General features: G+C 47.7%; 1 protein-coding gene across 16 annotated transcripts in view; it reads right to left on the reverse strand.

The window, feature by feature from the left end:
• The window catches only part of atp2b2 (ATPase plasma membrane Ca2+ transporting 2), a 1,245,322-nt gene that overhangs the window by 294,299 nt on the left and 923,096 nt on the right, over positions 1-27,927 (reverse strand). For all 16 annotated transcript variants that reach the window (XM_072472614.1, XM_072472624.1, XM_072472623.1 and 13 more), the window contains 3 exons: positions 19,355-19,612; positions 15,639-15,764; positions 7,189-7,314 (listed from right to left, as the gene is read on the reverse strand). In XM_072472614.1, the coding sequence (XP_072328715.1) occupies positions 7,189-7,314; positions 15,639-15,764; positions 19,355-19,612 (510 nt within the window). The remainder of the gene's footprint in view (positions 1-7,188; positions 7,315-15,638; positions 15,765-19,354; positions 19,613-27,927) is intronic.

The raw sequence follows: 27,927 nt of genomic DNA on the forward strand, positions 1-27,927 counted from the left end.
ACCATCACTATGGGTGAGCTCCATTGGCTGCAACCCACTTTAATTACGCCATTTTTAAGCATACTCTCAACCTCTTTGTTAACCTGTGACAATTTTAAAGGGTTAAGTCTGTATGGATGATGTTTGATCGGAACAGCCTTTCCCACATCCACATCATGTATAGCCATTTTAGTACTTCCCAATTTATCTCTACAAACTTGCCCATGTGATATCAATAACTCTTTCAGGTCAGTCCGTTTTTCCTCTGGAAGGTAACTCAACAATTTATCCCAATTTTTAAGAGAATCCTTATTTTCCAATTTAATTTGAGGTATGTCAAATTCACAGTCATCTGGATTTGGTTCGTCACTTTGAGTTAGAATCATTAAAACCTCCTCCTTTTTCTCTCCTTCCCTTTCAAAGTACCTTTTAAGCATATTCACATGACACACTCAGTGAGCCTTCCTTCTATCTGGTGTTTTTACCACATAATTCACCTCACTTAATTTCCTTTCAATCTGATAAGGTCCACAAAACCTAGCTTTTAAAGGTTCACCTGCCACTGGTAACAACACTAAAACTTTATCTCCACTGGCAAAACTACGAACTTTGGATTTCTTGTCCTCTACCCGTTTCATCACAGTTTGTGCAACTTTTAAATGTTGTCTAGCCAATTCACCTGCTCCATTTAATCGTTCCCTAAAATTTGACACGTAATCTAATAATGTAATTTCCAATTTCTCACTCACCAATTTTTCCTGAATCAATTTAAGTGGTCCTCTTACCTCATAACCAAAAATCAGTTCAAAAGGACTGAATTTGGTTGACTCATTAGGTGCATCCCTAATTTCAAACTGTACGAATGGAATTCCTTTATCCCAATCCTCTGGACAATCGTGACAATAAGCCCTCAACATTGTCTTTAATGTCTGATGCCACCTTTCTAATGTTCCCTGCGATTCTGGATGGTGATTTAAATTGTTTTATTCCTAAGCTATCCATAACTTCTTTGAATAACCTCGAGGTAAAATTTGATCCTTGATCCGATTGCATTTCTGTGGGTAGTACATATCTAGGAAAGAATTTAAGTAATTCCTCCACAATCTTTTTAGCTGTAATATTACGTACTGGAATGGCCTCTGGAATCCTAGTAGGCACATCCATTAGAGTCAAAAGATATTGATTCACACTTTTTGTTTTAGGAAGCAGTCCAAGCAATCAATTAAGAACCGTGTAAAAGGTTCCTCAAATGCTGGAATGGGTATTAAGGGTGCTGGTTCTATCACTGCTTGAGGTTTCCCTATCACTTGACATGTGTGACATGATTGACAAAATTTAACTACATCTTTATGTAGTCCAGGCCAATAAAAATGTTTCTGGATTTTAGCTTGAGTTTTCCTTATTCCCAAATGACCTCCCACTGGTACCTCATGTGCAAATCGCAACACCTCCTTTCTATACCCTACCGGCAATACTACTTGATGAACTTCTGCTCATTTTTCATCAGCCTGCATATATCAAGGTCTCCATTTTCTCATCAAGACATCACTTTTACGGTAATAACACTCTGGTATACATGCAGATTCCTCTTCCGTATATGCTTTCTGATACATCCGTTTTATTTCTACATCTTTTTGTTGTAACTCCGCCAGTTTTCCTGAACAAAAAATATCCGCCTCATCCTCCACCTGTTCTTGTTCTTTTTCAACCATCTGATCAAAAATTGTTTCTGATAATTACATTTCAACTTCATCTTCACTCTTTGATTTCTCCTCTTGTCTTAACCTGTGACTTTGTAACCTTGTTACTACACATCCGGAAAAATTCCAGAATATTCGTCCTTCAACACTTCAGTTGTCTGATTTTCCACTGACTTATCAACTAGAGTAGGCATCACTCCCACCTGCGATCCAGCTATATTATTACCCAAGATAAACTGTATTCCTGGACAAGATAGTTTCTCTATTACTCCTACTACCACTTCACCACTCTTCACTGGACTTTCCAACCTTACCTTATATAATTGAACACTACTCCTCTCACCCTGAATTCCACATATTACCACCTTTTCTGGCAACATCCTACCCAAACTACATAACTCCTCATCTCTTACCATTAAAGATTGACTAGATCCCGTATCTCTTAAAATTGTGAAATCTTTACCTGCTCCTCCTGATACACATGAGTAAATTTTACCCACAAAGTAAATTCTTTAAAGAGATCTGGCACCTTCTTATCAATACCCTCTTGATCAGGCTGTACAATCTTTTGCACCTCCTTCGCTTCCCTTGGGCTTTCCTTTACCACTTTAACAAACCCCACTGTCTTATCCTGATTTACCACATCAGCCTTCCCAGTGCTTTCCTTCAACCACCAACACGGTGACTTTTCATGGCCTAGTTTATTACAGTGAAAACATTTGAAACTTTTCATGTCTCTTCCACCCTCCTGGATTTCTTTTTTAGTCTGAGGTACACTCTCCTTATTATCTCCCATCAGATCACCTTTACCTTTACCACTTGAGTATTTCTCATGTCTCCAGTTTCTATCCCTCACCGGCTGAAACTGATGTCGGAAACCAAGCTTTGATTTATGAACTAATTCATAATCATCTGCCATTTCTGCTGCTAATCGCAGTTTTAAACCTCATTCTTCCACATGAGTTCTCACTACATCAGGAATTGAATTTTTAAACTCCTCCAAAATTATAATTTCTCTGAGAGCTTCATACGTTTTGTCTATTTTCAAAGCCCTTATCCACCTATCAAAATTACTCAGTTTGACCCTTTCAAACTCTATGTATGTTTGACCAAATTCTTTCCTTAATTTTCTAAACCTTTGTCTGTAGACTTCAGGCACTAGTTCATATGCACCTAAGATAGATTTTTTTCACCTCCTCATACGACTCAGATACCTCCTCCGGAACTGATGCAAACACTTCACTAGCCCTACCTACCAGCTTTGTTTGAATCAGTAACACCCACATGCCCTGTGGCCATTTCATTTGTTTAGCTACCTTCTCAAATGAAATTTAAAAAGCTTCCACTTCCTTCTCGTCAAACCTTGGCAATGCTTGGACATATTTAATTAGATCCCCACCAAGCCTTCGACTATCGACTATGACGCTCTTTCTCACTATCGTCATCACTATCATCCGACTGTACGTTTCCCTTTATACCTGCCAATTTTAACTGATTGTCATATTTCATGGCCATTTTCTGAAGTTCAACTCTCTCTCTTTATCTTTTTCCCTGATCTGTATCTCCCTTTCTCTTTCTTTGTCCTCTCTATCTCTTTTGTATTCAAGCTGCTTTAATTCTTTCTCATGTTCCATTTGTTTAATTTGCAACTGAATTTTTGCCATTTCCAATGAGTCAAACTGTATCTCAGGCAACTTTAAATGCTTAGCCACCGCCATAATTACCTCGGGTGGGATTCTGCCGTAATCGGCGGGGCGGGCAACTCCGGCGGGAAGGAGTGGCATGAACCACGCCGGCATTGTGCCGCCCCAAAGGTGCAGAAACCTCTGCAGCTTCAGGGGCTAGGCCGGCCCCGGAGTGGTTTGCGCCACGCTGGCCGGCGGGCAAGGGGCTTGGCACCACATTAACCGGCGCCGAAGGGCCTCCGCCGGCCGGCGTGCATTGGCGCATGCGAAGGAGTGCCAGCGTGTGCTGGTGTCATTCCAGCCCATGCGCAGAGGGCTTCGTCTCCGCACTGGCCATGGCGGACCGCTACAGCCGCCGGTGAGGAGGGAAAGAGTGCTCCCATGGCACAGGCCTGCCCGCGGATCGGTGGGCCCCGATCGCAGGCCAGGCCACCGTGGGGGCAACTCCCAGGGGCCAGATCCCTCTGCGCCCGAGAATCCTGGAGGACGCGCCCGCGCTGCCAGTTCCCGCTGGTAAGGACCTACTCTAATTTACGCCGGCGGGACCGGCAAAAGAACGGGTGGCCACTCGGCCCATCGCGGGCCGGAGAATCGCCGGGGGAGGCGCTGCTAGTGGCCGCCGACCGGCGCGATTCCCGCCCCTGCCAAATCCCCGGCGCCGGAGAATTCGGCAGCCGCCGGGGGCGGGATTCACGCCGTCCCCCGCCGGTTCTCCAACCCGGCGGGGGGTTGGAGAATCCCGCCCCTCATCTTTTCGCATTTTGTTAGGTAATGTTATCTGCAATGTTTTTTGCCAAATCTCTGTCCGTAAGGTACTGCGTGTGACCGTCTCCTCCCCCAACAACTTCTGAGCCTCTGAAAAAGCCATTGTCCACAACACACTTCCTACTTAAGCTAGAATACCACACTTGATAAGCAACCACAATATGCTCACCCCTCACTGTCTTTAAGCTCACTAAGCCAATCCAATAGATAGACTTTTATCCCCCTCGAGCCCCCAATTTGTTATGGGCCAGGGTTTAGCGAACCCCAAAGTGTATCATGGAGTTCACCTGACCCACACATATAATAGATTGTGGGATGGGGAGCACACGGCCCACTCTACAGCTGTGATACAGCAGAAATGGAAAAGTATTTTTTTAAAGCAAAATAATGTTTATTCTATGAACTCAAGTTAACCTTTTTAAACCATACAGTGAACATCTTAGCAACCATTATTTCAAATACAACCCCCAAAGAATACAACACTAAGTAATCCTTTAAGCTTTCCTTTTAACATCCATAAGACTTACAACACCTTTTAACAGAAGCACATTAGGTTTACATTCACTGCTGAGAACATTTATAATTCTGAATTCACCAAATGATCAAGAGATAGTCTTTTGATGGTAGAGAGAACAGCAGTACACCTGCTTGGTCTGGCTTCAGCTCCAACACTTAAAACAAAACTAAAACATACCCTGCAGCAAACAGCCTAAAACGAAAGTAAAAAGCTGACGATAGCCCAGCTCCACCCACTCTCTGACATCACTGCAGTCGTAAACACCCATTTCTTAAAGGTGCTCTCACTACAGATATTTATATACACACCCATTTATAAACGCCCATTTCTTAAAGGTACTCTCACATGACACATGGCTGCCCTCAGCCTGGGCCTCGTGGCCCAGCAATAATGATAATGGCATGATTGCATTTCAATCCAAAACAAGGGGGACATTGAGGACATGGGGAAGATTTTGAAAGGACTCTGCATCATGGACCAGCAGTCTAGCCAACTGAGCTAAACCAGCCTCCTCCTGCTTCAACATATGCACTTTTTAACTCCTGTGTAGGTATACATCTCATTGTACTGAATCCAGTTGGTGGTCTGGGTTACCTATGAGATGGCTGCCGAGGATAACCTTGATGTCCAGGGAGCCACCATGATTTACAGGGTCAAATATTGATAGGAATGTGCGGTCCTCAAAATGAAGGCACCATTACAGCTACTGAAACAATGAGCACTAACTTGCATATTGTGGTTACAGACAAGCTACACAATGAGAATATTTGCAATCTGTATTAGGGTGACATAATGTTGTAGAGTTCGATCATTCTTTGTTATCTCTGTGATTGATTGGTTAAGCCTGGATGTTGGACTCAGAGCTAAAGTAAGCAGACACCACAGAAGATGCTCAATGCCAGAGCCTGATAAGCATGTTGTGATTGCAGAGATAGTATAAAGCTCTTGTAAATAAATCTGTTGCACACTTAGAAACTAGTGTAATCTCTGAGCAAATCAAATTTCCAAACGGTGTAATGGGCTATTAAGGCTATTCACGTACAATCGCAGCCCCCACTGCAATAATAACATTCCTGCTCTCTATGAAACTGGAGAGTTCTCTTCTGCTGCTCTCCATTGTCGTGATAAATGGAACTAACCGGATTCCCCATCGAACAATTAGGCTGGAATTCTCCGATCGTTGTGATTCACTTTTCCTGGCGGCAGTTTGCCCCCGTCCACAGGTTTCCCAGCGGTGTAGGGTGTCTTCAATGGAAAATCCCATTGACCAGCGGCGGGAAGACTGAACCCCACCGCCAGTGAACGGTGGCCGCTAAGGAACTCGCGAAGAGTTCCGAAGAATCCAGCTCTTAGTCTATTGCCTCTTTCATAGATCTATATACTGCTGATTGGTTGATGTCCACTATAAATCTAGTAGAAGCTTAAGAAGGACAAAATGACAATGCTGAGGGGAAAGGACAATGGTACAGGATGGCAGAGCTGGCACAGGAATGATGGGCTGAATGGATGCCTTCTGTGCTGTTTGATTCTGTGAAAAGGGCCAAGTGGATAAAGGTTTACGGGCAGTTTAACAGCTGCTGGCAGTGCTGCAGCAGGCATGTGTCTTGCTGCAGGTACATCATGTGACACAACTGCATGAGTGTTCATCCAGTGAAGTGAAGCCTCCTCGGGCACTGCTCTCAGTGGAGGTACGAGCAACTCAGCCTAAATCTCCTGCAATGGGAGGGCATCTCTGGGGGCAGCCTGATTTACCTGGCATTCCCTCTCCCTTTTACTTCTCCAAATGGCAGAGGTATTCAGGAATTCTCAGTGAGAAAAGCCAGTGCAGTCGAGCAGGAGCAGAAACGTTGTAGCAGCGCCGCTAGAATCCCTTCAAAAACATAAGTGGTGACAGATGAAAAAGCAAAAGGAAATTCACAATATGACCTGGTGGTATTTTAAACTTTGTAATCCTGGGAAAAAAAACAATTGACAAGAGCAGTGTTAAATGATGGGTGGAAGTGACAGGAAAACATGTACGGGGCGGGATTCTCCGGTCACCCAGCCACCTGTTTCTCGGTGGCGCTCCGTTCGCTGGCGGCGTGACTATCTTCCTGCCGCTTGTCAATGGGATTTCCCGTTATAACCACTCCATGACGCCAGGAAGCGTGCTGGCGGGGGTGCGCTGCTGGCGGGAAAAGTGAATCGCGACAGCCGGATAACTCTGGCTATGATCTCACCGTATCATTATACACCAATTTGTCCCGAGTCCACTCACAAACCGACGGTGTTTCCTGCATTCCTTCACAACTTTACTGGAGAATCACAGCATGGCAAAACAGTTGGAAATCCAGCACTCCAGGTCCCTGCTCAACATTTTGAATCAGGAATGTCAACTTTACACCAAATTAAAGCAAGTGTTCCTGTTAGGAAAATCAAACACTTCAACAAGTGCCAGAATCAAACCAGTGCTCCAGGTTTCAGCTTTCAGAATCCAATCATACCGGATCAACTCGCAAGAATTTGATCCATACCTAATTATTTTCTGCCGCAGTGAAATTACCTTTCTTGTCTTTCTTTTCCTCTTCCTCGCTACCTGCACCCAGCAATGTGAATATGATGCCAGTCTGTGAGTTAACTCCCACGGCTGCGACAAGCATTTTGCCCGAACCTTCCATGACATGGGTACCTGTTGGGGAAAAATCAAAGGTCGTCAATGAGGCAATTTTACAAAAGAATGATAACTTCCACTCACTCAAAGTCAAATGGAATATCATTATCATAATACTAGGTCTAAGCAAGTGCCAGTTAATAATGAGACAAATTCCATGATCAATCAATTTGTAACTACAGAACATAGTAATTGGTTGATAACAGTTAGAGAAAATATCTGATCAAAGGATATAAATGCTTCAGCTTTGATTTAACATGTACTTTTGATCAGAAAAGCACCTAGTTAATCCTTAAACTGGAAGATTTGTGGCCTATACTGTAATAAATACATCTTTGAATTAGTAGAAGCACTATTTTAAACTGAATGACATCAGCTTTATTGTCGTGCAGTTAGCCATGTACTGTGATCCTTTGTGACGATGTGGCCGCATTTTCTTCACTTTAAGTACTGCTAGTTTGATTGTTCGAGCAGATTAATATACCCTCCTGCCAACATTAAACAATAAAACCTGTCCTATAGACCAGTTTTATATCCTTCGCGTCACATAATGGAAACCTGCTGTTAAAAGATGGATTAATGACTTTAATTCTTGCGCACTTCGAGAACACATTCTTGCCAATTTGGATGAGTATATGTGTTTCTATCGATGTTTACTGAACAAAAATGTTTGGATAAAAGAAGTAGAACTGACACGAGGCATTTCCATTCAGAGGTGATCGCAATAAAGCACCTCCTTCCCAACATCTTTCAGCTATATCAGAAAATCTAGCTGCTTGTCCAACTACCATCGACCATTCACCCAATTGTTCAAAGAGCTTGGTTCATGAGTCCCAATTTTCTCATTCCAGTCCCAACTTGTATGGGCATTCGTTGAGTCCATATACAAAATGAGTGCTATCCTACCAAAAACTGATGCTTAACATAAATATGTTAATATTTAAAGATGAGGAGTATTAACCTTTTGCCCTCTCATCGACCTTATCTTTGGATACTGGAGAAATGGGAACTGGCAGTGCACAAAAGAACGTTAGTAGTTTACTCCTTTCGACCCTGTTTGTGAAAATCTACATTGTTGGAAACCAAATATAGTTAATCGATTATTGTACCAAGACAGGAAGCTGGTTAATGAAATGCTTTTTTAAAATAATTAGCGAGCTAGTTCTGAGAATTATAATTATTGTTAACAGATGATTTTACATGACTGACAGGCCTCATCAACATGTCTCATATTTGAACCAAAATGGCAGCTTTCTGTAGAAAGCAAAATGTGGGGCGTGATTTACTGACCTTGTGGTGCCCAACTTGGTGATATGACGAGGCCATTGAACCTTGCAAGAGGCCTTGCGAGACGTCACGATCTGGAAACACCCAGCTAAACTTGCCCGAAAACAGCTACTGAACGTTTTTTGTTGAATCGCGTCCGTTAATTATGTGTCATGAATCATAGCATAGGGTCATATGTCACAGAACATTCCGATGAGCTTCATAAAATAACCTCAAGGAGTTCCTCCAATAACTATATCCCGCAAAGAGGAACCAAATCCTCAGAACCTCAGAACCAGGTAGTCTTTGTGGTTGTGTAATACCTAAATGATTAATTCTATGGGCTGGATTCTCTGGTTCCCCAGCCGCAAGTTACTCGGTGGAGCGCCGTTAGCTGGTAGCGGGATTCTGTCTCGCTGCCACTTGACAATGGGATTTTCCATTGAAGCCAGACCACGCTGCTGGGAAACCCACGGGCAGGGATGCGGTAGCAGCGAGAAAAGTGAATCACTCTTTGCCTTCTGTAATTTAAGAAATATCTGTTTTATTTTACCCCAAGCAAAGATATTTTAATTGAACACCAGTATAATTACTTTTTGAGCAATGATGCTTTTAAAAAAGTACCTTCACACCCACCTCTCAAGTGGAGGACAATATAATGACTTTCTTCTGCCTATATAGGTCCTATTTATATTTAGAAAATGTAGAGCTTTAATACTTAAGCAATAATTAAAATGTACAATGGAGCTGCTTGCATGTGTAATTCACCTACAAAGGCAGGACCAGCATCGGGAACTTGCTCACGTTAAGAAAGACTCCCTGTAAAGCACATTGAACAATATAGAAAATGGGAAGAAACTGTTTGGTTTTACGCACAAACTTGGCATTCAATTTTCCTGATCACGGATGTCATGTAAATTGAATCATCCTTTGATGAATCCAGAGACAATTTTTAAAATCGTCCATCCTTTTCAGTTGATCCATAATACTTACAGTAGTATTGGCATAGAATTGCCTTCTCTCAAATCAAAAACAGAAAACGTTGAAAATATGCAGCAGGTCAGGCAGCTTCTGTGGAGAGAGAAACCGAGTGAACGGAAGCATTCATTCTGTTTTTCTCTCCACAGGAGCAAACTGACATGCTGAATATTTTCAACAATTTTTCTTTTTATTTCAAATTTTCAGCATCTGCAGTACTTTGCTTTTGTTTTAGTATTTTTTTTTTTTAATTCCTGCACACCAAAGGGAATCATTCCTGTCTTTTGTACACGGTCATATATGAATCAAAAGGCATTTTATCTGTTTGTGTTGTTTTATTACAAATTGTACCACATATGTTCTGTCAGGGTGACAGTCAACTGAATCACATGCATTTCTAGAAGGACTGCTCATTGCACTTGGTTCACATGGTAACATCAAAGAACTATAGAATGCTTACACAGAAAGAGGCTATTTGGCCCATCGTGTTTGTACTGGCTGAGAAACAAGCCATCCAGCTGAATCCTACTTTCCAGCATTTGGTCCGAAACCCTGTAGGTTATTGCACTTGAGGATCATCCTTGTCATTCTCCTGACACAGAAGGTTAATGGGCTGGGATTTAGCAGGAGCTTTGTGACCCCGACATTGTGAAGAGGTGCACTTGCTGGCAGCAAGATCACATTTTACCACATGTGGTTTTCTGATTGGTCGTCTTCAGATGGAGGGCTAGCAGCTGTGAAGCAACACTGCCATCAGAAGAAACGGGTGCTGCTCAGGTTGGTCGGAGACTTCAAAGCAGTCTTAAGATCGAGGTACCCGCTTAAGAGGCAGAAGGGGAAGGTCACACTGATTGGAGGGCAAACCCCTCCATAGAGGAATTATTGGGCCTGTAGAGGCTACTGTTCTGGCCCATGGCCCCCTCTGTGGACAAGAAGCATTTCACTTCAATGGATGCAGGCCTCTGGCCTGCTACAGAGAGGCTTGCTCCATATACCTGGCGGCCCCTAAAGTAGTCCTTAATAGTCCCTTCAATGATGCAAATTGGTTCTCCACCTCCTTGGAGCAAGCAGCCGATCTGTGTCGCAACCCGCCATTAGGTAACATCCCTGGGGTCGGGACACTATCGGAGAGCCATACTAAGGTGGTTCCTTGCTAGGCTCCCTTCTTCCCCATCACCCAGCGGCTGGTAACATTCTGCTCAACATGTTGTAATTCAATACAGGCGGACCATATTAACCCATGATTTAATACTTTAATACTTTGAAAACAATAGGGTGGAAAAATATGAAATAGCTGAATGAGTGAATCTTGTCTGTTCTACCTTGCAAGATCATAATGAATTCAGTTGTGTGACTTTTCAGAGCCTCACACTCAGAGAGAGGAGCAAACACTGTGGCTTCCAGTGGTTAGCTCTGGTGTGATATTGGTAGAGACCAGGATAATGTTATTATTTATCAAACACAATTCTTCGGGGTGGATTCTCCATTGCCCGGCTCTGCCAGCGGGCTTCCCAATCCGGCGGAGAATGGAGCGTTGGGCAGAAAAGGGCGCTGGCAGCTAAAGCGAGCTACATGCCCCGTGCCGGAGGGGGAATGCAAATTGGCGATTTGCATCCATTTGTATATGATTAACAGCCTGGAAGCCTGAGTCTCCCCCCCCCCCCACCTCCTCCCCCCCCTCCCCCCCCCACCATTATTATGCAACAATTCCCACAGTAATCTTCATGGCAGGATTTGCTGCAATTGGACCCGTGGTGAATCAAGGGGTCAATGGGTCAGTGCATAACTGAGATGTTCCCCAAAGTCCATTGAAATATAAATAAAACCTACATAGGTATAAGGACGGCCTCTCCCCACCTCCACAATGCAAATCCTCCCTCCTTGCCTTTAACCCCCACCTACCCCAGATAACCACAATGTCTATACACATTCTTGCTATGATTGACAGTTCCACACCACATCGAAAGCAGTTAAGTGCTTTCACTTCCTATTTTCCATAGCAGAATGCTCTTAGCAGCTTTTGTTGTGGTGAGGATCTGTCAATCACAGCAAGTGTTAGTTTGTAGTTAGTATCAAAGAAGGGTACTTCAGATGTATTCAAGCGTGAAGGGACAGATGGATAACAACTCACCAAACACCTGTCTCTGGAGTAATAAAACGCTCAACCACTGGCTATTGCAATGTACTAGTACATGAAATTGAATGGTAGATTTGCATTTCAAAGACTGTCAAGGGATTAGGAGCCATTTGAAGTGTACCTGGCTTTTGAGGAAGCCTCTGACACTTGTTACAACTTCTGCTTTAAAACTTATGTCTGAGACAGCAGATGTTAGGGAAGGGTAAATGAAAATTTTTCACTCTATGCCTCGGCTGTTATTCAACTTTCAGGTGGTGATTTCTGATGAGGGTCTCTGATGGGGGTCTCTGTTGGGGGGGTCTGATGGGAGGGCTGGGGGTTCTGATTGAGGGGGTCTAATGACGGGACTGGGATGGTCTAAAGGGGGTGGGTCTTCTGCAAAAGGATTTTTGGTGCTTGAATGGAATTTTAACAGGAGGCTCTTCACAGACTGTCCCAAATCCATATTAATTCTTCAACAACGTGGCTGTCACCACCTTAAATAGTGCAATAACGTGGTACAAATAAATATAAAATATGTTTAAATTTCAAGGAAGTGGGTAATAACTGTTACCAAAACTAGAAGCTTAATCTCTCAATGCAGCCAAATATGAAGGTTTAATCTTAATCCCCATTTTTACATGTATAGCAGACAGATTGCAGGCTCGTTAAGATCTGTTCGTCTCTGTAATTAGCACAGCTGCTGGAAAGAATACATTTTATAATTAGCTTTAAATCTACAATTTTGTTTGTGACAAATGCGGATTTCTAAATCTGTGTCTGAAGCTGCGAGTCAAAACCTTGACATATTTCAAAATGTTCAATATGTTTCACACACACTGCAATGACACATTGCTACAGCACGCGCTGTCTTTCATTATCCTTGACACAGTAAATTAGTCCTTGTGGAATGGTGGAAGTCATTGAAATACATGTCTGCTGACAGAGCTAAAAATAGCCTTGTGGAATGTTTATTGAAGGTAAGGATGTCAAAAAAACGGTGTTACAGATTGCATAGCCTTAGCATGCTCATTTTGCCCCTCTGTGAATCCTTAAAATCCAGCAGTGAAAGGTTGACAGCAGGTTACTGTCAAAAATCTTCCTGTCAGTCCAGTTCACAAGTGAAAGCTGATAAAAACTAACAATCATTGAGAATGTGTCCGCTTTCCCGTTTTTCATTTCCTCGATGATTCGATGTAGACGTTTCCAAGTTCTGATCCTCAATGTATTTTTTGTTTGGTGCGGCGTTGCGAGGATTTTGTATACAAAATTATGAGGGGCATAGACAGAGTGGATAGTCAGAGGCTTTTCCCCAGGGTAGAGGGGTCAATTACTAGGGGGCATAGGTTTAAGGTGAGAGGGGCAAAGTTTAGAGTAGATGTACGAGGCAAGTTTTTTACGCAGAGGGTAGTGGGTGCCTGGAACTCACTACCGGAGGAGGTAGTGGAGGCAGGGACGATAGGGACATTTAAGGGGCATCTTGACAAATATATGAATAGGATGGGAATAGAAGGATACGGACCCAGGAAGTGTAGAAGATTGTAGTTTAGTCGGGCAGTATGGTCGGCACGGGCTTGGAGGGCCGAAGGGCCTGTTCCTGTGCTGTACATTTCTTTGTTCTTTGTTCTTTGTTTGTTGAATTGGCATATTCATTTGCTTTACCTCTACAGAAATGAATCCAAATCAATCTTCCAGAGAGTCAGAATCTATACTTACCAGTAACATTGGGCTGAATTTTTCCTGTCCTACAGAATTAGGCTTGGAGATGGGAATGGGAGAGAAATAGAGGATCTCATGTCGGGATCTTTCCAACGATGGATGGAACCCTACTGAGGCAAAGATGGTCATTGCCTCGAGGCAGTCACCTGGCAAAAGGTCAGGGACCATTTAGATCTCCTTTAATCCCCCCCAACCCTGGAGCAACAGGGATCAGAGGACTACAGCTGCTGAAAATTTTACATGTTAAGTGACTCCTCCTCAACAATGGTTGCCTGAGAGCTGTGGCCGCACTTATATTTTAAAATTCTTTTTATAATTCTTCAGATGATGGCTCCATCTGGAGTTGTCCTTCCGTTCTCCTACCTATATTTACTCCGCCCAACTCTCCCAATGGGCTGCCAGCCATACAGCCTGCCAATTTCCTGATCCTGCTGCTGTCCTGTCCTCTATCGGACAGGGCGCCCAGAGGCAGCTTTTAAATGGCCACCTCTGGGTGTCCAGCCAGAGCCACTTCCGGATTCCCAACCCGGAAATGAGCCTGACGTCAGGGTCCCAATGTTAGTTAACAAAATCCAGACAATATTTGAATTGGCATGAGAAATCCTCTCTGCTCACATATGACACAATTTCAGTGGACTACATTTGAGAACATGTAAAAGTTTTAGCTAGAACTACCGCAAGTTTTTTTTAGATCCAGAAATGTCTAACTTAATTTAAAATGATCCTGATTTTGTAGCTTCAGCTTACATTCAGAGAATATTTCAGAACACAATATTGTGCCTTCTTCAATTCAAACAGAAATGCTTCCTTCCAAAATTACAGTTGGACAAAAGTGCCAAACATGGGGAATTTACTGAAAGGTATGATTAAACCCATAACCATCTTGCAATTTGCCCTCATGTTATTGCAGCAGTGAAATTCATATTTAACATCAAATTCAGAAAGGCAAAAATGATGTTGCACTGTGGCACAATTATACAGCTCCAATCCATTATTTATGATAACAAATAGCTATGTGAAGAAAAAGAAATAAAATCTAAATAGATTCAATGTTACCTCTTCGCTTTAATGCTCTGTGCCATTTATAAAAATTAAGATCACAATGCTTTTTGACAGTTTTATCAACGTTTCCCCCACTTCTAAATATTTATGTATCCAAATCTCCTTAGGGCAGCTCTACTCTAATAAAGTTTCACAATTTAATATATATGTCCTCTCTTATTTTGCTGCCATTTTGTTTCAGCTCATATTTCTCTACATTAAATTTCAATGACATGTATCTGCTCAATCTACTAAACTGTCCATCTCTTCCTTAAGTCACTTACTGTCCTTTTCATGATCAATCACAAACTTGTAGTCCGGATCATTTACTCTTTTTACGGCAATAGTTCTAATCTGGACCCTAGGGCTAAATCATTGTTCGTATCCCTCCAGTCTGAAAAATATCCGTTAAACATAACTCTGTTTTCTACCTTTCAAACAAATTCCTATCCAAACTGTCACACTTCTGATCCTCTGGCTGGATCTTCGTCTGTCCCGTTTCAGTGTGAATGGGTCAGTGACGAGGGGAGTATACCCATTTCCCACCCAAGTACTCTTGCTGCGAGTTGGCCTTACTTTAGGCTGCCAGTGCTCATGTCAGGACCCAAATACTACATGCAAATAGGGATCTGCTAATGTTTTGGGGAACCTGATGCTATTTTGGTCACTATCAACATGTCACTTGCACAACACAAAACCAAAACCCACACCTAACCACCCCTCCCAAAAACACATGGGTGATGCAGGATGGGAAATGGCCAGAACCAGCATCAGATGAAGGGATGATGAGAAGCAATTCTCATCAATGTTATTAATAAATGATTTCAGGAATTTGAGGACCACAGTATTATACCATTTTGCTTTGACCTTAGCTCCTTCAAAATCTCAGTCTTTTTATTAATGCCCCCCGCTATGACACACCACCCTCATTGACCCGATCAGCCCAGCCCATCCCTTTAACACATTGACCTGTCCATGTCCAGTGCTCGCCTAACAGGATTTCCTGCATGTTTATTTACTGGAGCTGCCCATCAGTGCTTGAGACAGCCTGATTTATATGGTTCTCTCATATTCTGCCCCTTTTCTCCTCTCTGATGGATTGTGAGGCCCCCATGAGGTTCAATGTTGCTCCAAGGTTTATCCCTCACAAGAAGATTGTCCATCATTCTTTATCGAATTCACTCCTTGCTATCGCATGCAATAATATCACCAGACTACTCACCAGAAAGTAGCATAGGGTCCTTGTCAGCGGACTTACGCACATGATCAGATTCTCCAGTTAAAGAACTTTCATCAATTTTAAGGTCATTTCCCTGAATTAAAATTCCATCCGCAGGGAGCAGATCACCTGATAAGTAAAGACAAAATAAAATGATCAGGAATAGACTGTCAGGTAATTTATTGTGCATTCTCATTGCAGACAATTATGGAGCAATTAGATTTGATCAGTATAAAAGTTTTAAAGTTTAACAAAACAAAAATAAACAAGTAAAAAGTAATGGTTATATAATTGAACAACAAAGCTTTGATCTCTGGAACATGGGTCTGCATCCAGCCCAGAAAAGTGAAATCAAAAAGCTTTGTCTTTCTGCAGGCCATCAAGTCTTACTTAAAATAGTTTTGGGTTGAAACTTTCCTATTTCTTGCAGTGCAAGAGGACAATTGTAATATTTATAATTACTGTAGCTAAAAGGTCACGTCAGAGGCTGGGAATTCTGTAGCAAGTGACTCACCTCCTGACTCCCAAAATCCTGCTCAACATCACATGCACGAGTGTGATGGAGTCCTCTCCACTTGCCTGGATGAGAGCACCTCCAGCAACACTCAAGGGCCAGGATTCTCCGCTATCTGGCAGGGCAGGCCATACCGGCGCCGAGGAGTGGCGTGAACCACTCCGGTGTTGGGCCGCCCGGAAGGTGCGGAATCCTCTGCACCTTCAGGGGCTAGGCCGGCGCCGGCGGGGTTGGCAGCGCGCCAACCAGCGCCGAAGGGCCTCCGCCGGTTGGTGCGAGTTGTCACATGTGCGGGTGCGCCAGCGTTATCTGCTGTGATCCCAGCGCATGCGCAGGGGGGTTCTTCTCCGCGCCGGCCATGGCAGACCGTTACAGAGGCCGGCGCGGAGGGAAAGAGCGCCCCCACAGCACAGGCCTGCCCGCAGATCGCGGGCCAAGCCACCGTGCCCCCCCCCTCCCCGGGGCCAGATCTCCCCGCGCTCCCCCGAGGACACCGCAGGCTGCCCGCAGAGCCAGGTCCCGCCGGTAAGGACCTTGTTTGATTTACGCCGGAGGGACTGTCCGAAAACGGGCGGCCATTCAGCCTATCGCGCAGCGGAGAATCGCCGGGAGTGGGGGGGGTGCGCTGCCAACGACCCCCAACCGGCGCAACACGATTCCCATCCCCACTGAAAAACCGCTGCGGGATTCACGCCGACCCCACGGCGATTCTCCGGCCCAGTGGGGTTTCGGAGAATCTCCCCCACGATGTTGGACACCATCTAGATCAAAGCAGCACTGCCTTAAATTTTCACTGCTATCACTACCGGCGGCAGCAGTCTGTACCATATCCACGATGAGTTGCAGCAAGTTACCAAATCTCCTTTGACAGCATTTCCAAACCCCAAAGAAGAAAGGGGCAACAGACTCATGGGATCACCAGCACCTCCAAGTCACACATTATCCTGACATCAAACTATGGGCGGGATTTGCCAGCTGTTCACGTTAGTGAGAAATTTTGGTCCCACGCTGGCACACAGATTTCCCAGCGACGAGGGCTGCTGTCACTGGGAAATCCTGTTGGCAAGGGTGGGGTCAGTAGATCCCGCTGGCGGCCTGCCTGCACCTCCGCAGCGGGGTGGTTAGTAAATCTCGCTCTATATCAAAAACCTGGGAACTCCCTTCCTAACAGCATTGTGGGTGTACCTGCACCAGATGGACTGCAACAGTTCAAGGAGGCAGCTCACCGTCACCTACTCGGCGCAATTAGGGATGGTAACCTTGCCAGCAACACTCACATCCCATGAAAGAGTTAAGAATAAATTTAATGCAAATTGAGGTGGCCACTTGCATGACTTTTGTAGTATTTGAACTACCAATACTTCTGCATTAAACAATGGACAATGAGGGAAGCACGGTGACACAGTGGGTGGTTCGCAATGCTGCCTCACAGCACCAGGTTCAATTCCGATCTCGGATGACTGTCTGTGGAGTTTGTGCTTTCTCCTCCCCGTATCTGTGTGGGTTTCCTGCGGGCGCTCCGGTTTCCTCCCACAGTCCAAAGATGTGCGGTTTAGGTTGATTGGGCATGTTAAATTGCCCTTAAGTATCTAAAGGTCAGGTGGAGCTATGGGAATAGGGTGATGATAGGGCCTAGGTAGGGTGCTCTTTCGGAGGGTCTGTGCAGACTCAATGGGTCGAATGACCTGTTTCTGTGCTGTAGGGATTCTGTGATTCTATGAACGTTGAAATCTGATTGACCTTTTTCTGTTGGGGCAGAGCACAAGGAGCTTAATCCTGTGCCTGGCCAGTGCATTCCTAAGAGAATGCTCGTGTGGGGGGGGGGACAAAATGTCTATTCCCTACAACTGAGCTGGAAGAAAACCAGGTGGGATATTAAAGTTTCTACGTTTATTTTAAGTATTATTCATCTGTGATGAGCACAGAATCCCTTGAAAAGGTGTGAAGGAGAGACAAGATAAAAATAAACAGAAAACATATGGGCAGCACGGTAGCATTATGGATAGCACAATTGCTTCACAGCTCCAGGGTCCCAGGTTCGATTCCGGCTTGGGTCACTGTCAGTGCGGAGTCTGCACACCCTCCCCGTGTGTGCGTGGGTTTCCTCCGGGTGCTCCGGTTTCCTCCCACAGTCCAAAGATGTGCAGGTTAGGTGGATTGGCCATGATAATTTGCCCTTAGTGTCCAAAATTGCCCTTAGTGTTGGGTGGGGTTACTGGGTTATGGGGATAGGGTGGAGGGGTTGACCTTGGGTAGGGTGCTCTTTCCAAGAGCCGGTGCAGACTCGATGGGCCGAATGGCCTCCTTCTGCACTGTAAATTCTATGATAGTAACCGTTAATCAAAACTAACTAGTCAGGTACCAAGGGTTTTTATGAAATCGTACAAAACAATTCCAACCCATTAATGGGTAGCCACTACAACTGTCTTAAATGAGATCAAAATGGATGCTGTGGTAGTATAGGACACTGCAGCTTCAATTGACAAGGATGTAGATTCACATATTGAGTTTCTGACTTCATCTACTCCATCTGCGAAAGCAGAGCTGTTAGCAGCGGAAACATATTAGGAGTGATGTTTATTAGCAGGACAAAAAAAAAAGAAAGCAAACCCATTTAAACCTAAAGATAAACTTTCAGAGTAGCATGTGCAAAGCAATTAATGGTGCAAAATTGAATAAAAACTTGACACAGTGTGGGAAGACGATTGGGGACAGATTCAACCAATGGGATTCTTTTGCACCTCCTTTCAGACAATTATAAAACACCACTGAACTCTATCGGCCGGTTGCCTGCCAGTTCTCTCAGCTGAAAAAACAGGGAAACCTAAAGAAAGAGAGGATTAAGTCAGGTTCCTCGCCAAATTTCTCTGGACGTGATCAGCATTCTCCTCGGTAACCATCAAAAATAATTGCAAATGGCACGAGATGCTCCTTATCTGAGCAAGGAGGATAGGATTATTTCTCCAATGGTGCATATGGACCAAAAGACAGGTCAGTTATAGCTCTCATGAAGAGTGTGTCCTGGTATATGGGTGGGATCAAAAAAAGGGAAAGAATTGAAAAAAATGCAAGACATTTTTGTCTATGAACTAACCATTGAAATAAAAGAAAATCATCCCCATGAGTTTTGTTTTGGGTGCACAGAGTTAAGAGGAAAACTTGGTTCCTTTGGTTACAATCAATTGAATCTATTGTTCAGGCTTACCGTATTTAACTTGTGCAATGTCACCAGTGACAAGTTCTGACACCGGGATTTGGATGACTTGGCCTCCCCTGACAACAGCGAACTTCTGCTCTTGTTCAATCCGGCTTTGCAAACCTCGAAACTGCTTCTCTTTGCTCCAGTCATTAAAGGCAGTTACAAAAACCACACAGATAACGGAGAGTAGGATGGCAGCTCCTTCAATCCACCCTGCTTCAGATTCTCCCTCATCTTCCACACCACCGGCAGCACTACCGCATACTGAGGAGAGAGAAGATACAGAATTCATTCAACTGCAAGTTACCCGTAAAGGATGAGCTCAATTGTCTGCTCCAACCATCCGAACTGAGCCCCACTGTCTATTCAATTCCTTCATAGGAATGACTCTGAATGCAAATGGGCCATCTTTAATCTTACCCGCCTGGTTGATACTTACCTGCTCAAAACGTGACCTGTTCTTACTGTTGGGACTTAACCTTATTTTAGTAGAGCAATACTTCTTTAATAAAAGTGTTATAAAGTGCTCTGAGCACTTAATAGAATAGATCTCTTGGGTTATTATTTGTAGATCAGTTTTAAATTGGGATAAAATTGAAACGGTTGGTTTTCAAGTGAGGGCATGAAGATACTACTCTATTAGCATCAGATGTGAAGCAGATCATTGTCAATATGTCATCCTCTGCTGTGTACGATGAGGATTAATGCCCCTGAGGCAACTTTATTTAAATCAGGAAGTAGTGATAATTGCCAGCTATCAATTTTCTACATTCAATTGCAGAACCGTGTTTGAACATTTTTTGTACAAATTGGGAAACTGTAGATAAAGCCAAGGGGCGGGATGCTCCGTCCCACTGCACCACATTTTCGGCTTCACCCCGCCGGCAGGATGCTCCGTTATGCCGGCCGGACAATGGGGTTTGCCATTGTGGGGCAGCCCCACGCCATCGGGAAACCCCCGGGCTGCCGGCAAAACGGAGCATCCCGCCGGCAGAGAATCCCGTCCAAGGTCTGTGGTATGCCAAGCCTGAACAGAATGAAATGGGTGGTGAAATACATCAGAAACGAAAGATTCAAGAACACAGCACTTTGCACTGTCTACCTTGGTTAAAGCATTAACTAGATTTACATTTGATTTTCCAGCTCAACTCACTCCAATCTTCTAAACTGTCCGGGTAGAGTTTTAAGGATGAGCAATTGGCACTCACCATCCTGAGAGTCAGCGACAAATGCACATCCACCGACTCTTGAATCCCCAATACCAGTTAACGCTCACTTGAGCATTGATTGGCAGTGAGGGGAATGTCCATCCACCCCAGGAAGTCCCGCCAATCAGATTGGCCGACAGCTCTTCAGCCCGACCAGGCACAGCGCTGCAGTGGCCAGGTGAGGTACTGCAGTGCTCTGCCCGGGGCTGAGCCCCAGAACCTTTGAAAAGGTAAGGGGCTGGATTCTCCGCCCCGCCACGCCACATTTCTGCCCCGACCCACCGGCGGGATCTCCGTTACGCTGGCCGGTCAATGGGGTTTCCCATTGTGGGGCAGCCCCACGCTGCCGGCAAAACGGAGAATCATGCCGGCGGAGAATCTCGCCCAAAGTCAGGGGACGGGAGGATAGGGGACGCCTAGGCGGGTCAGGAGAGGGTAATCATGACACTGGGGAGGATAGACCAGGAAAAGGAAGGGGCCCGGGAGATCAATAATGCTGGGGGGAGGGTGCCTCAACTCTCAGGGGGGGGGGGGCTTCAGACTGAGGTAACCCCTTTTCCCGCCCGCGATGAGGAAAAGTGTGAATGCCCCAGCCTATCAGCACTCACTCCTGCCAACCTAAAAATTGAGGCTAGGTGGGATTAAGGGCCTTAATAGGTTAAAGGGCAGGTTTCCCGCCCAAGCATGAAATTGCGCCTGGGTTTGGGCGGGCAGGTTCTTGGGGAGAATTCAATTTTACGCTCACTCCCCCCACCTCAGAACTCGCATTCAGAGGAGCGCAAGATTCTGCCCTGAGGCAAAACAGCGAAACATTCAAGCACACGTCCTGTGCCTATCGGGTTTTGCTGATCTTCTGCACTAGTTCAAAAACAGCAAGTTGGCCCCACCTCCGAATCAAATTAATTAGCATGATGCTTTAACCACACCTGTTTGCAAGAAGGCTCTCAAAATTGCTGCTTTTTTTTAAAGGTACAATGGCACCATTAGGCAGGCATCTGTTACAAGTTTGTAAATATTAAAAAATACATTTAGGTGACAAAGAAAAGACTGGTGTCCGTGAATGAAACCAGTCAATGACTCTGCATAAATTGTTTTTAAAGTCATTTTCAGTTCGTTAAAACCTGGCTATTCAGAGGAGGTGGGCTAGACCAGAGGTTCTCAAAGTGTGCTTCATGGACTCTGGTCCGAAGCACAATTCACTGCTGTGCAATGCCATGCCCCGGGGGACGGGGACGGGGGGGGGGGGGGGGGGGGGACACATGAGAAGCCAGGGCCCTCATTCTCACCATGCGTGTGGGATCACACAACCAGACTGGTTCCCATGTGCACGAAACGACTCATCATAATCATGAGCAACAGCAGTAGTTTTATAAGCAATATTTACATTAATGCTACAGCATAGGAAGCACGAATTTCAGACACACCTGGGGTTAAAAACAAAGTAAAACTTGCATTTATAAAGGGCTTTCCATGACCACTGGACGTCTCAAAGTACTTTACCGCCAATGAATTACGTTCTGAAGAGTCGCTATTGCTATGTAGGGAAGTCGGCAGCTAATATGCACTCAGTAATCTAGAAACAGCAATCTGATAATAGCTAGATAAACTATTTATTGTGATGTTGTTTGAGGCATAAATATTGACCAAGACATCAGATTAACTCCCCCATTCTTCTGCAAAATAGTGTTATGGGATCTTTTACATTCAGGAGCAAAAACCAGGTCACCATGGAGCCTGGCATGAGACTGAGGCTGCCCAGATTGGAGCCAGATATCACCTCACTGGCATCTCAGCGACCGCAGCGACGTTCTTCCCATTATTCCTGCTGAGTATTTTAGTAGCAGCAAGTAAAAGCAGGTGGAGTAAGACTAGTCCGTGGTGTCTTTCGTCCCCACCTATGTGGTCCACAGATGAAAAGATTTGAGCATCACTGATACAGATGCTCTTTTTAAAATAATTCTTCTTCTTGTGATAAACCATTGTTAACTGTGTTACCATTTGGCAAGCGGAATTCTTCTTCTCATACAGTACACTAGGTTCACCCCCAGATATATCAAGGAATGTGAGGAAAAAAACATGGGGCGGGATTCTCCCATGCAGGGCCGGCTGGGAGAATCACCGCTCGCGCCGATCTTTCGCGCGACGCCGGTCCAATGCTGTTCAGCTATTCTCCCAACCGGTGAGAACGGCTTCATCGAAGTCGGCGCACGCCTGCCGGAGAATTGCCCGAGGCACTAAGTACGCCGATTCTCTGGGCCCCCCGCTATTCAGTGGGCCAGATGGGCCGAAGGGCCGACAGCATGACTCCAGGACACAACGTCGCCGTTCACCCCTGCTAAATAGATTTGTCAGTCAGTCGTGCTGGCTGACGATGAGGAGTAAGGTGGTGTGCGGCTGGCGAACCCGGAGTTTTGGTGTCCACGGCCGGTGCTGGCGGGGAGGGCTTTTGGGGAAGGGTGCCGCCATGCTCGGGGGGGGGGGGGGGGGGGGGGAGAGGGAGGAGGGGGAAGGGAAAGAATGCAATTAGGCCCGTTGTGGGGGGGGGAGGGGAGGAGGGGAAGGATGCAGTCATGCCAGTGGGGGGAACCTGGGAGGTGGGGGCAGGGGGGGGAAGGATGCAGTCGTTGCACCATGGCAGGACCGTGGCGGAGACACGATCGCAAGATGAGGTTATGCTGATGGGCAAAGGGCACTGGCGCAGCAATGAGGAGGGACGGAGTGAACTGGCCGGTGGACGGAGACTGTGGGCAGGGGTCAGGGTGCCTGCGTGTCTGCAGCGAGACCAGGCAACCGGGGCACACATGTATCCCATGGCACCTGGCTGTCGAGGTGTCCAAGCGCCATCGTTAACCATGTTGTTTCTCCTCCCCCCCCCACCTTGCAGATCGTCATCTTTGCGCACCAGCCAGCGATGTTTGCCGCTGCGGCGGGAGCCGCTGCCCTGCTGGTGGCCATCCGGCAGCGTCGATGCAGGCGGCTCAGAGCAGCTGCGGCGGCTGCAGCAGAGGGAGTGGCTGCAGAGAGCCCCGTGCCAGCCGCTGAGGCTACAGGCCCGCACGCCCGACATGTGCAGGAGGAGGCGGAGGGGACAATGACCACCACATCGTCGGGGATGCACAGGATGAGGATTCTGATCTTGATGCGGCGCAGGGAGAGGAGGAGGAGCAGGTGATGGTGCCAAGGTGTCGGAGGCGCCCCATGAGGCATCGAGTCTACTGGGACCGCATGTCGTTCGAGGACCTGCCGGACAGGGCATGCAGGCGGAGACTCCAATTGAGTAGGGAGACCGTGGCACATATATGCCACCTCATGGCACAGCTGGCACCACGTGGAACGGGGGGAGCCCAGCCTCGGAGAACAGGGATGTTTTCAGGAACAGAAAGGGGACCTACTTGATGAACATTCAGGTGGTCTGCGACCATCACATGATGATCATGAACGTGAGCGCCCAGTACCCCGCCGGCAGTGTGCATAATGCCTTTATACTGGCGCAATCGTACATCCCCGCCATGTTCGAGGGACCCCCCCCCCGGCTGAGGGTCTGGTTGCAGGGCAACAGGGGTTACCCATTGCTGTTGTGGCTGATGACGCCGATACGGAGGCCACAGACCAACGCGGAGACCTGCTACAATGAGGCCCATGCAGCAACCAGGGGTGTTGTGGAGAGGTGCTTCGGCCTCTTGAAGGTGCGATTCAGGTGCCTGGACCGATCGGGAGGTGCCCTGCAGTACCATTCAGAAAGGGTCGGCCATATATTTGTTGTCTGCTGTGTGCTACACAGCATTGCCCAGCAGAGGGGTGATGTCCTGGAGGAGGAGGCACAGGGGGAGCCCGATGACGGTGATGCGTCTGCATATGAGGAGGAGGAGGATGGGGAGATGGGGGGGCACAGACACGACCTGGGGGCTGCATCTGGTCGGGAGGCTGCACGACACCACCGGCTTGGAGAGCGAGCACGCGAGGCGTTGATCGCCGCACGTTTCACGAACTGGGGTAGGGTATCGCTGAGCAAGGCACTTGCACCACCGTTCCGCACAAACGCACCACCCAGCACCTCCCGCACCATCCGACAACCCTAGCGCCCACACTTTCACAGCAACTTACACCTGCGGCACAACGGGATGGTATCACACAGATGCTTGTGTAAGTGGGTGTGATCAGTGCCATGTTGAATGATGACAACCCGCTCTGCGATGAGCTGTGAGCTCCGGATCATGAGACGATGTCTGACTCATGGCCATAGCTAAACCCTCCACCTCGGTGGTCCCTGTATGTGTCACGGACATTCCATCACATGCCCATGTGGGGTAGCTGGCGTCGGTGTGCCGAGGACGACGGGTTTGGGTGGGGGGGGGGGAGGGAACACACACCCGGCATCACCGTTGTAGCGAACTTCGACCCCAGCGCCACTCGGTCCCCCTCACGACCCCTCAGGCACCGGACATAGAACAGAGTTATCTAGGTTTTGTGTAACAGTGACTTTATTCGTGACATTCACAGACACGTGCGCTAGCCCCTACAACTAAGCTGTGCCCTGCACCCGTGACAACTTACTACATGTCTAACTTCTTTGCCTTATGGGCCTACCACTACGCCCTGGTGTTTCCCCAGATGGTACAGCAGGAGTGGAGGCGGACTGCTGAGACTCCTGCCCTGCGACGTGGCTCCCCGTCGGCGCGCGTTTCCTGGGGCGGTCCGGCTTCGATGGGCCAGGCTGCTCGGCAGGTGTGCTGGGTGGCATGGTGCCACCCTGTCCTGCCCGCTGCCCACCAGATGCACCAGGGACAGTACGGGGTGAGTCCGAGTGTTCCGGGACCTCCCTTGCTGGAGTTACCGGGACGGGCCCCAGAACCTCCTCCTCCCTCGGGGAGCCGGGTGGCCCCGGGCCTCACTATGGGACGGTGATGCGAGCGGAGACATGAGAATCGACATCTGGCGCTGCCAGTCCTGGAGGCCGGCTTCGGCATCGACCAGGGTCTGAACGTTCGCAGCGACAGAGCTCAGGGAGTGCGACAGTCCTGACAGGGACTGTGCAACCTCCCGTTGTGATGGTATGACACCATCCAGCATGTGTGCAAGGCAGCCAATGCTCTCAGCGATGGCCTGCTGAGACTGGGCCAGACCCCGGATCGCGGTGGCAATGTCCAGTTGGCTCTGGCACATGGCTGCCTGTGAGAGGGCACCCCTCTCCTGGGCCACGGGTGGCGCCTGCACATGAAGCTCCATGCCTTGCAGAACCTGACCCATGGTCAAAACTGTTGCCCCCAATGTCTCCACCGCGGACGCCACCTGTGCGGAGTCAGCCTGGGTGGCAGCCATGACTGGCATCACTCCCTGCTCCTGGGCACGAATGGACTCCTCCAACTGCGTCTGCAGATGCTGGAAGACGGCCGTCATCCCGTTGTCCACTCTCTGGGTTTCCAAAGGCATCGGGTCTGTGGGTGGGTCTGGTAATTCCAGGAACCCGGGAACCGTCTGGGCAGCAGCTGGGTGCTGGGCTTGGCCTGCCCTCTGACCGTCCAGCCCCCCGGCTGCTCCTACCTCCACCTGCTCGGCTGTGTGGTGCGCACCAGTGAGTGACCCAGAAGCCTCATCACTAAAATGGCCAACCGAGGTGAGTGTATCTGCGATGGTGGATGTTGTGGGTGACAGCAGTGACACAAACTCGAGGTCCTCATCTGTCCCCAGGTCTGGGGTCTCCTGGGTCGATCCTTGGACCGATGCACATAGTCCGCGGCCCATGTTAGGTGTTGTGCCGGTCTGTCCATCGTCTGTCTGGCCGTTATCTGTGTGTCACTGTCCTGAGTCCCCGTCCTCTCTCCGTCACTGTCCTGGCCTGCAGCCCTCTCCTCGTCCATCTCACGGCCATCAGTGTCCTGACTGTCCGTCCTGTGTTCGTCAGTGTCGGCTCTGTCTGTCCTCTGTGTGTCCCCCCTCCAGTGCCCCGGCCTCAGAAGAGGGCCCTCCTGTCCGTCTTCCTTCCCCTCTCTGCCATGCGTCCCTGTGGGCGGATGAGCTTGGAGCTGGATGGCGGGGTCTTGTCCGAGACGTCCCTGGACTATCGGCCCCTGGCCCTGGAGAACACAATAAGGCACGTATCGTTAGACAAGCGGAGTCGGGTGCGAGGGGGTGGAGGGGGCAGTGTGAGGGGGTGGAGTGTGAGGGAGGGTTTAGGGGTGGAGGGGTATGTGTCAGGGGGTGGGTTGAGGGGGGGTTGGGGGCACTGGTAGGGGATGCAGTGTGAGGTGGGGGGACGTGATGGGCTGCGGGAGTGTAGCCAGGCAGGGGAGTCTCACTTGGTCCTGCGCACCACGCCATGGCAGCTCTCAAGGGGGGGGTGTTGCCCATGTGGGTCGGGTGCAACATGGTGCCCCCCCCCGCTCCTGCATTGGCAGGGGGGGTTCCCGCGAAACGTGGTGGGGGGGAGGGAGGGGTGGAATGTGGCCCGGGGAACTCTCGGGGTACTTACCCTGGCAGCCCTCGTGGAGCTTCTTCCGGCACTGGTCTCCAGAGTGGGGGAGTGTGCCCCACAGCGCTAACCGCGGTGCCCACTTCACGCCAGCCGCGCTTCACAGTGCTGGACGGGTGCCGGTGCCCACGTCTTGGGCACAGGATGGCCCTGCGCTCTTCTACAGCGTCTAATAGTCTCTAGATTGCTGCCCCGGAACCTGGGAGCGGCACGGCGGGGCTCAGCCACCTCTATCCTTCGGGTCCTGTGCGCGAATCGCGCACTTTAAATTACGCAGCGCGGCCTCAGCCGGGCGTCGCGCGATGACGCCGCCACTTTGGCGCCACGCCCACCGCGTTTATCGCGGATCCGCTGCTGGCCCCTTTTCGGGGCATCAATCAATCGTGCCCGCGGCCGTTCCGCGCCGTGAAACGCGACGGCGTTCCCGACGGTGCGGACACTCTGCCTCAATATCGGAGAATCCCGTTGATGATGTTCTAAAATCTAAGTCTGTGTTCATTTTTGCAAGGTTTTACTTTATGCAAATGAGATTCAACAGAAGTTTGTGAATAACTTCACCTTGGAAAACAAGCACGATTTTGAATACAATATGAAGCCAACTTGCTCAAAGTGAAAACTCTAAAGCTGTGACTATACTGCCCAATGTCTTAGAACATACAGTGCAGAAGGAGGCCATTCGGCCCATCGAGTCTGCACCGACCTACCTTAAGCCGTCACTTCCACCGTATCCCCATAACCCAATAACCCCGCCTATCCTTTTTGGACACTAAGGGTAATTTAGCATGGCCAATCCACCTAACCTGCGCATCTTTGGACTGTAGGAGGAAACCGGAGCATCCGGAGGAAACCCACACACACACGGGGAGAACGTGCAGACTCCGCACAGACAGTGACCCAGCGGG

This window comes from Scyliorhinus torazame, chromosome 13 (assembly GCF_047496885.1).
Source record: "Scyliorhinus torazame isolate Kashiwa2021f chromosome 13, sScyTor2.1, whole genome shotgun sequence".
Lineage (NCBI taxonomy): Eukaryota > Metazoa > Chordata > Chondrichthyes > Carcharhiniformes > Scyliorhinidae > Scyliorhinus > Scyliorhinus torazame.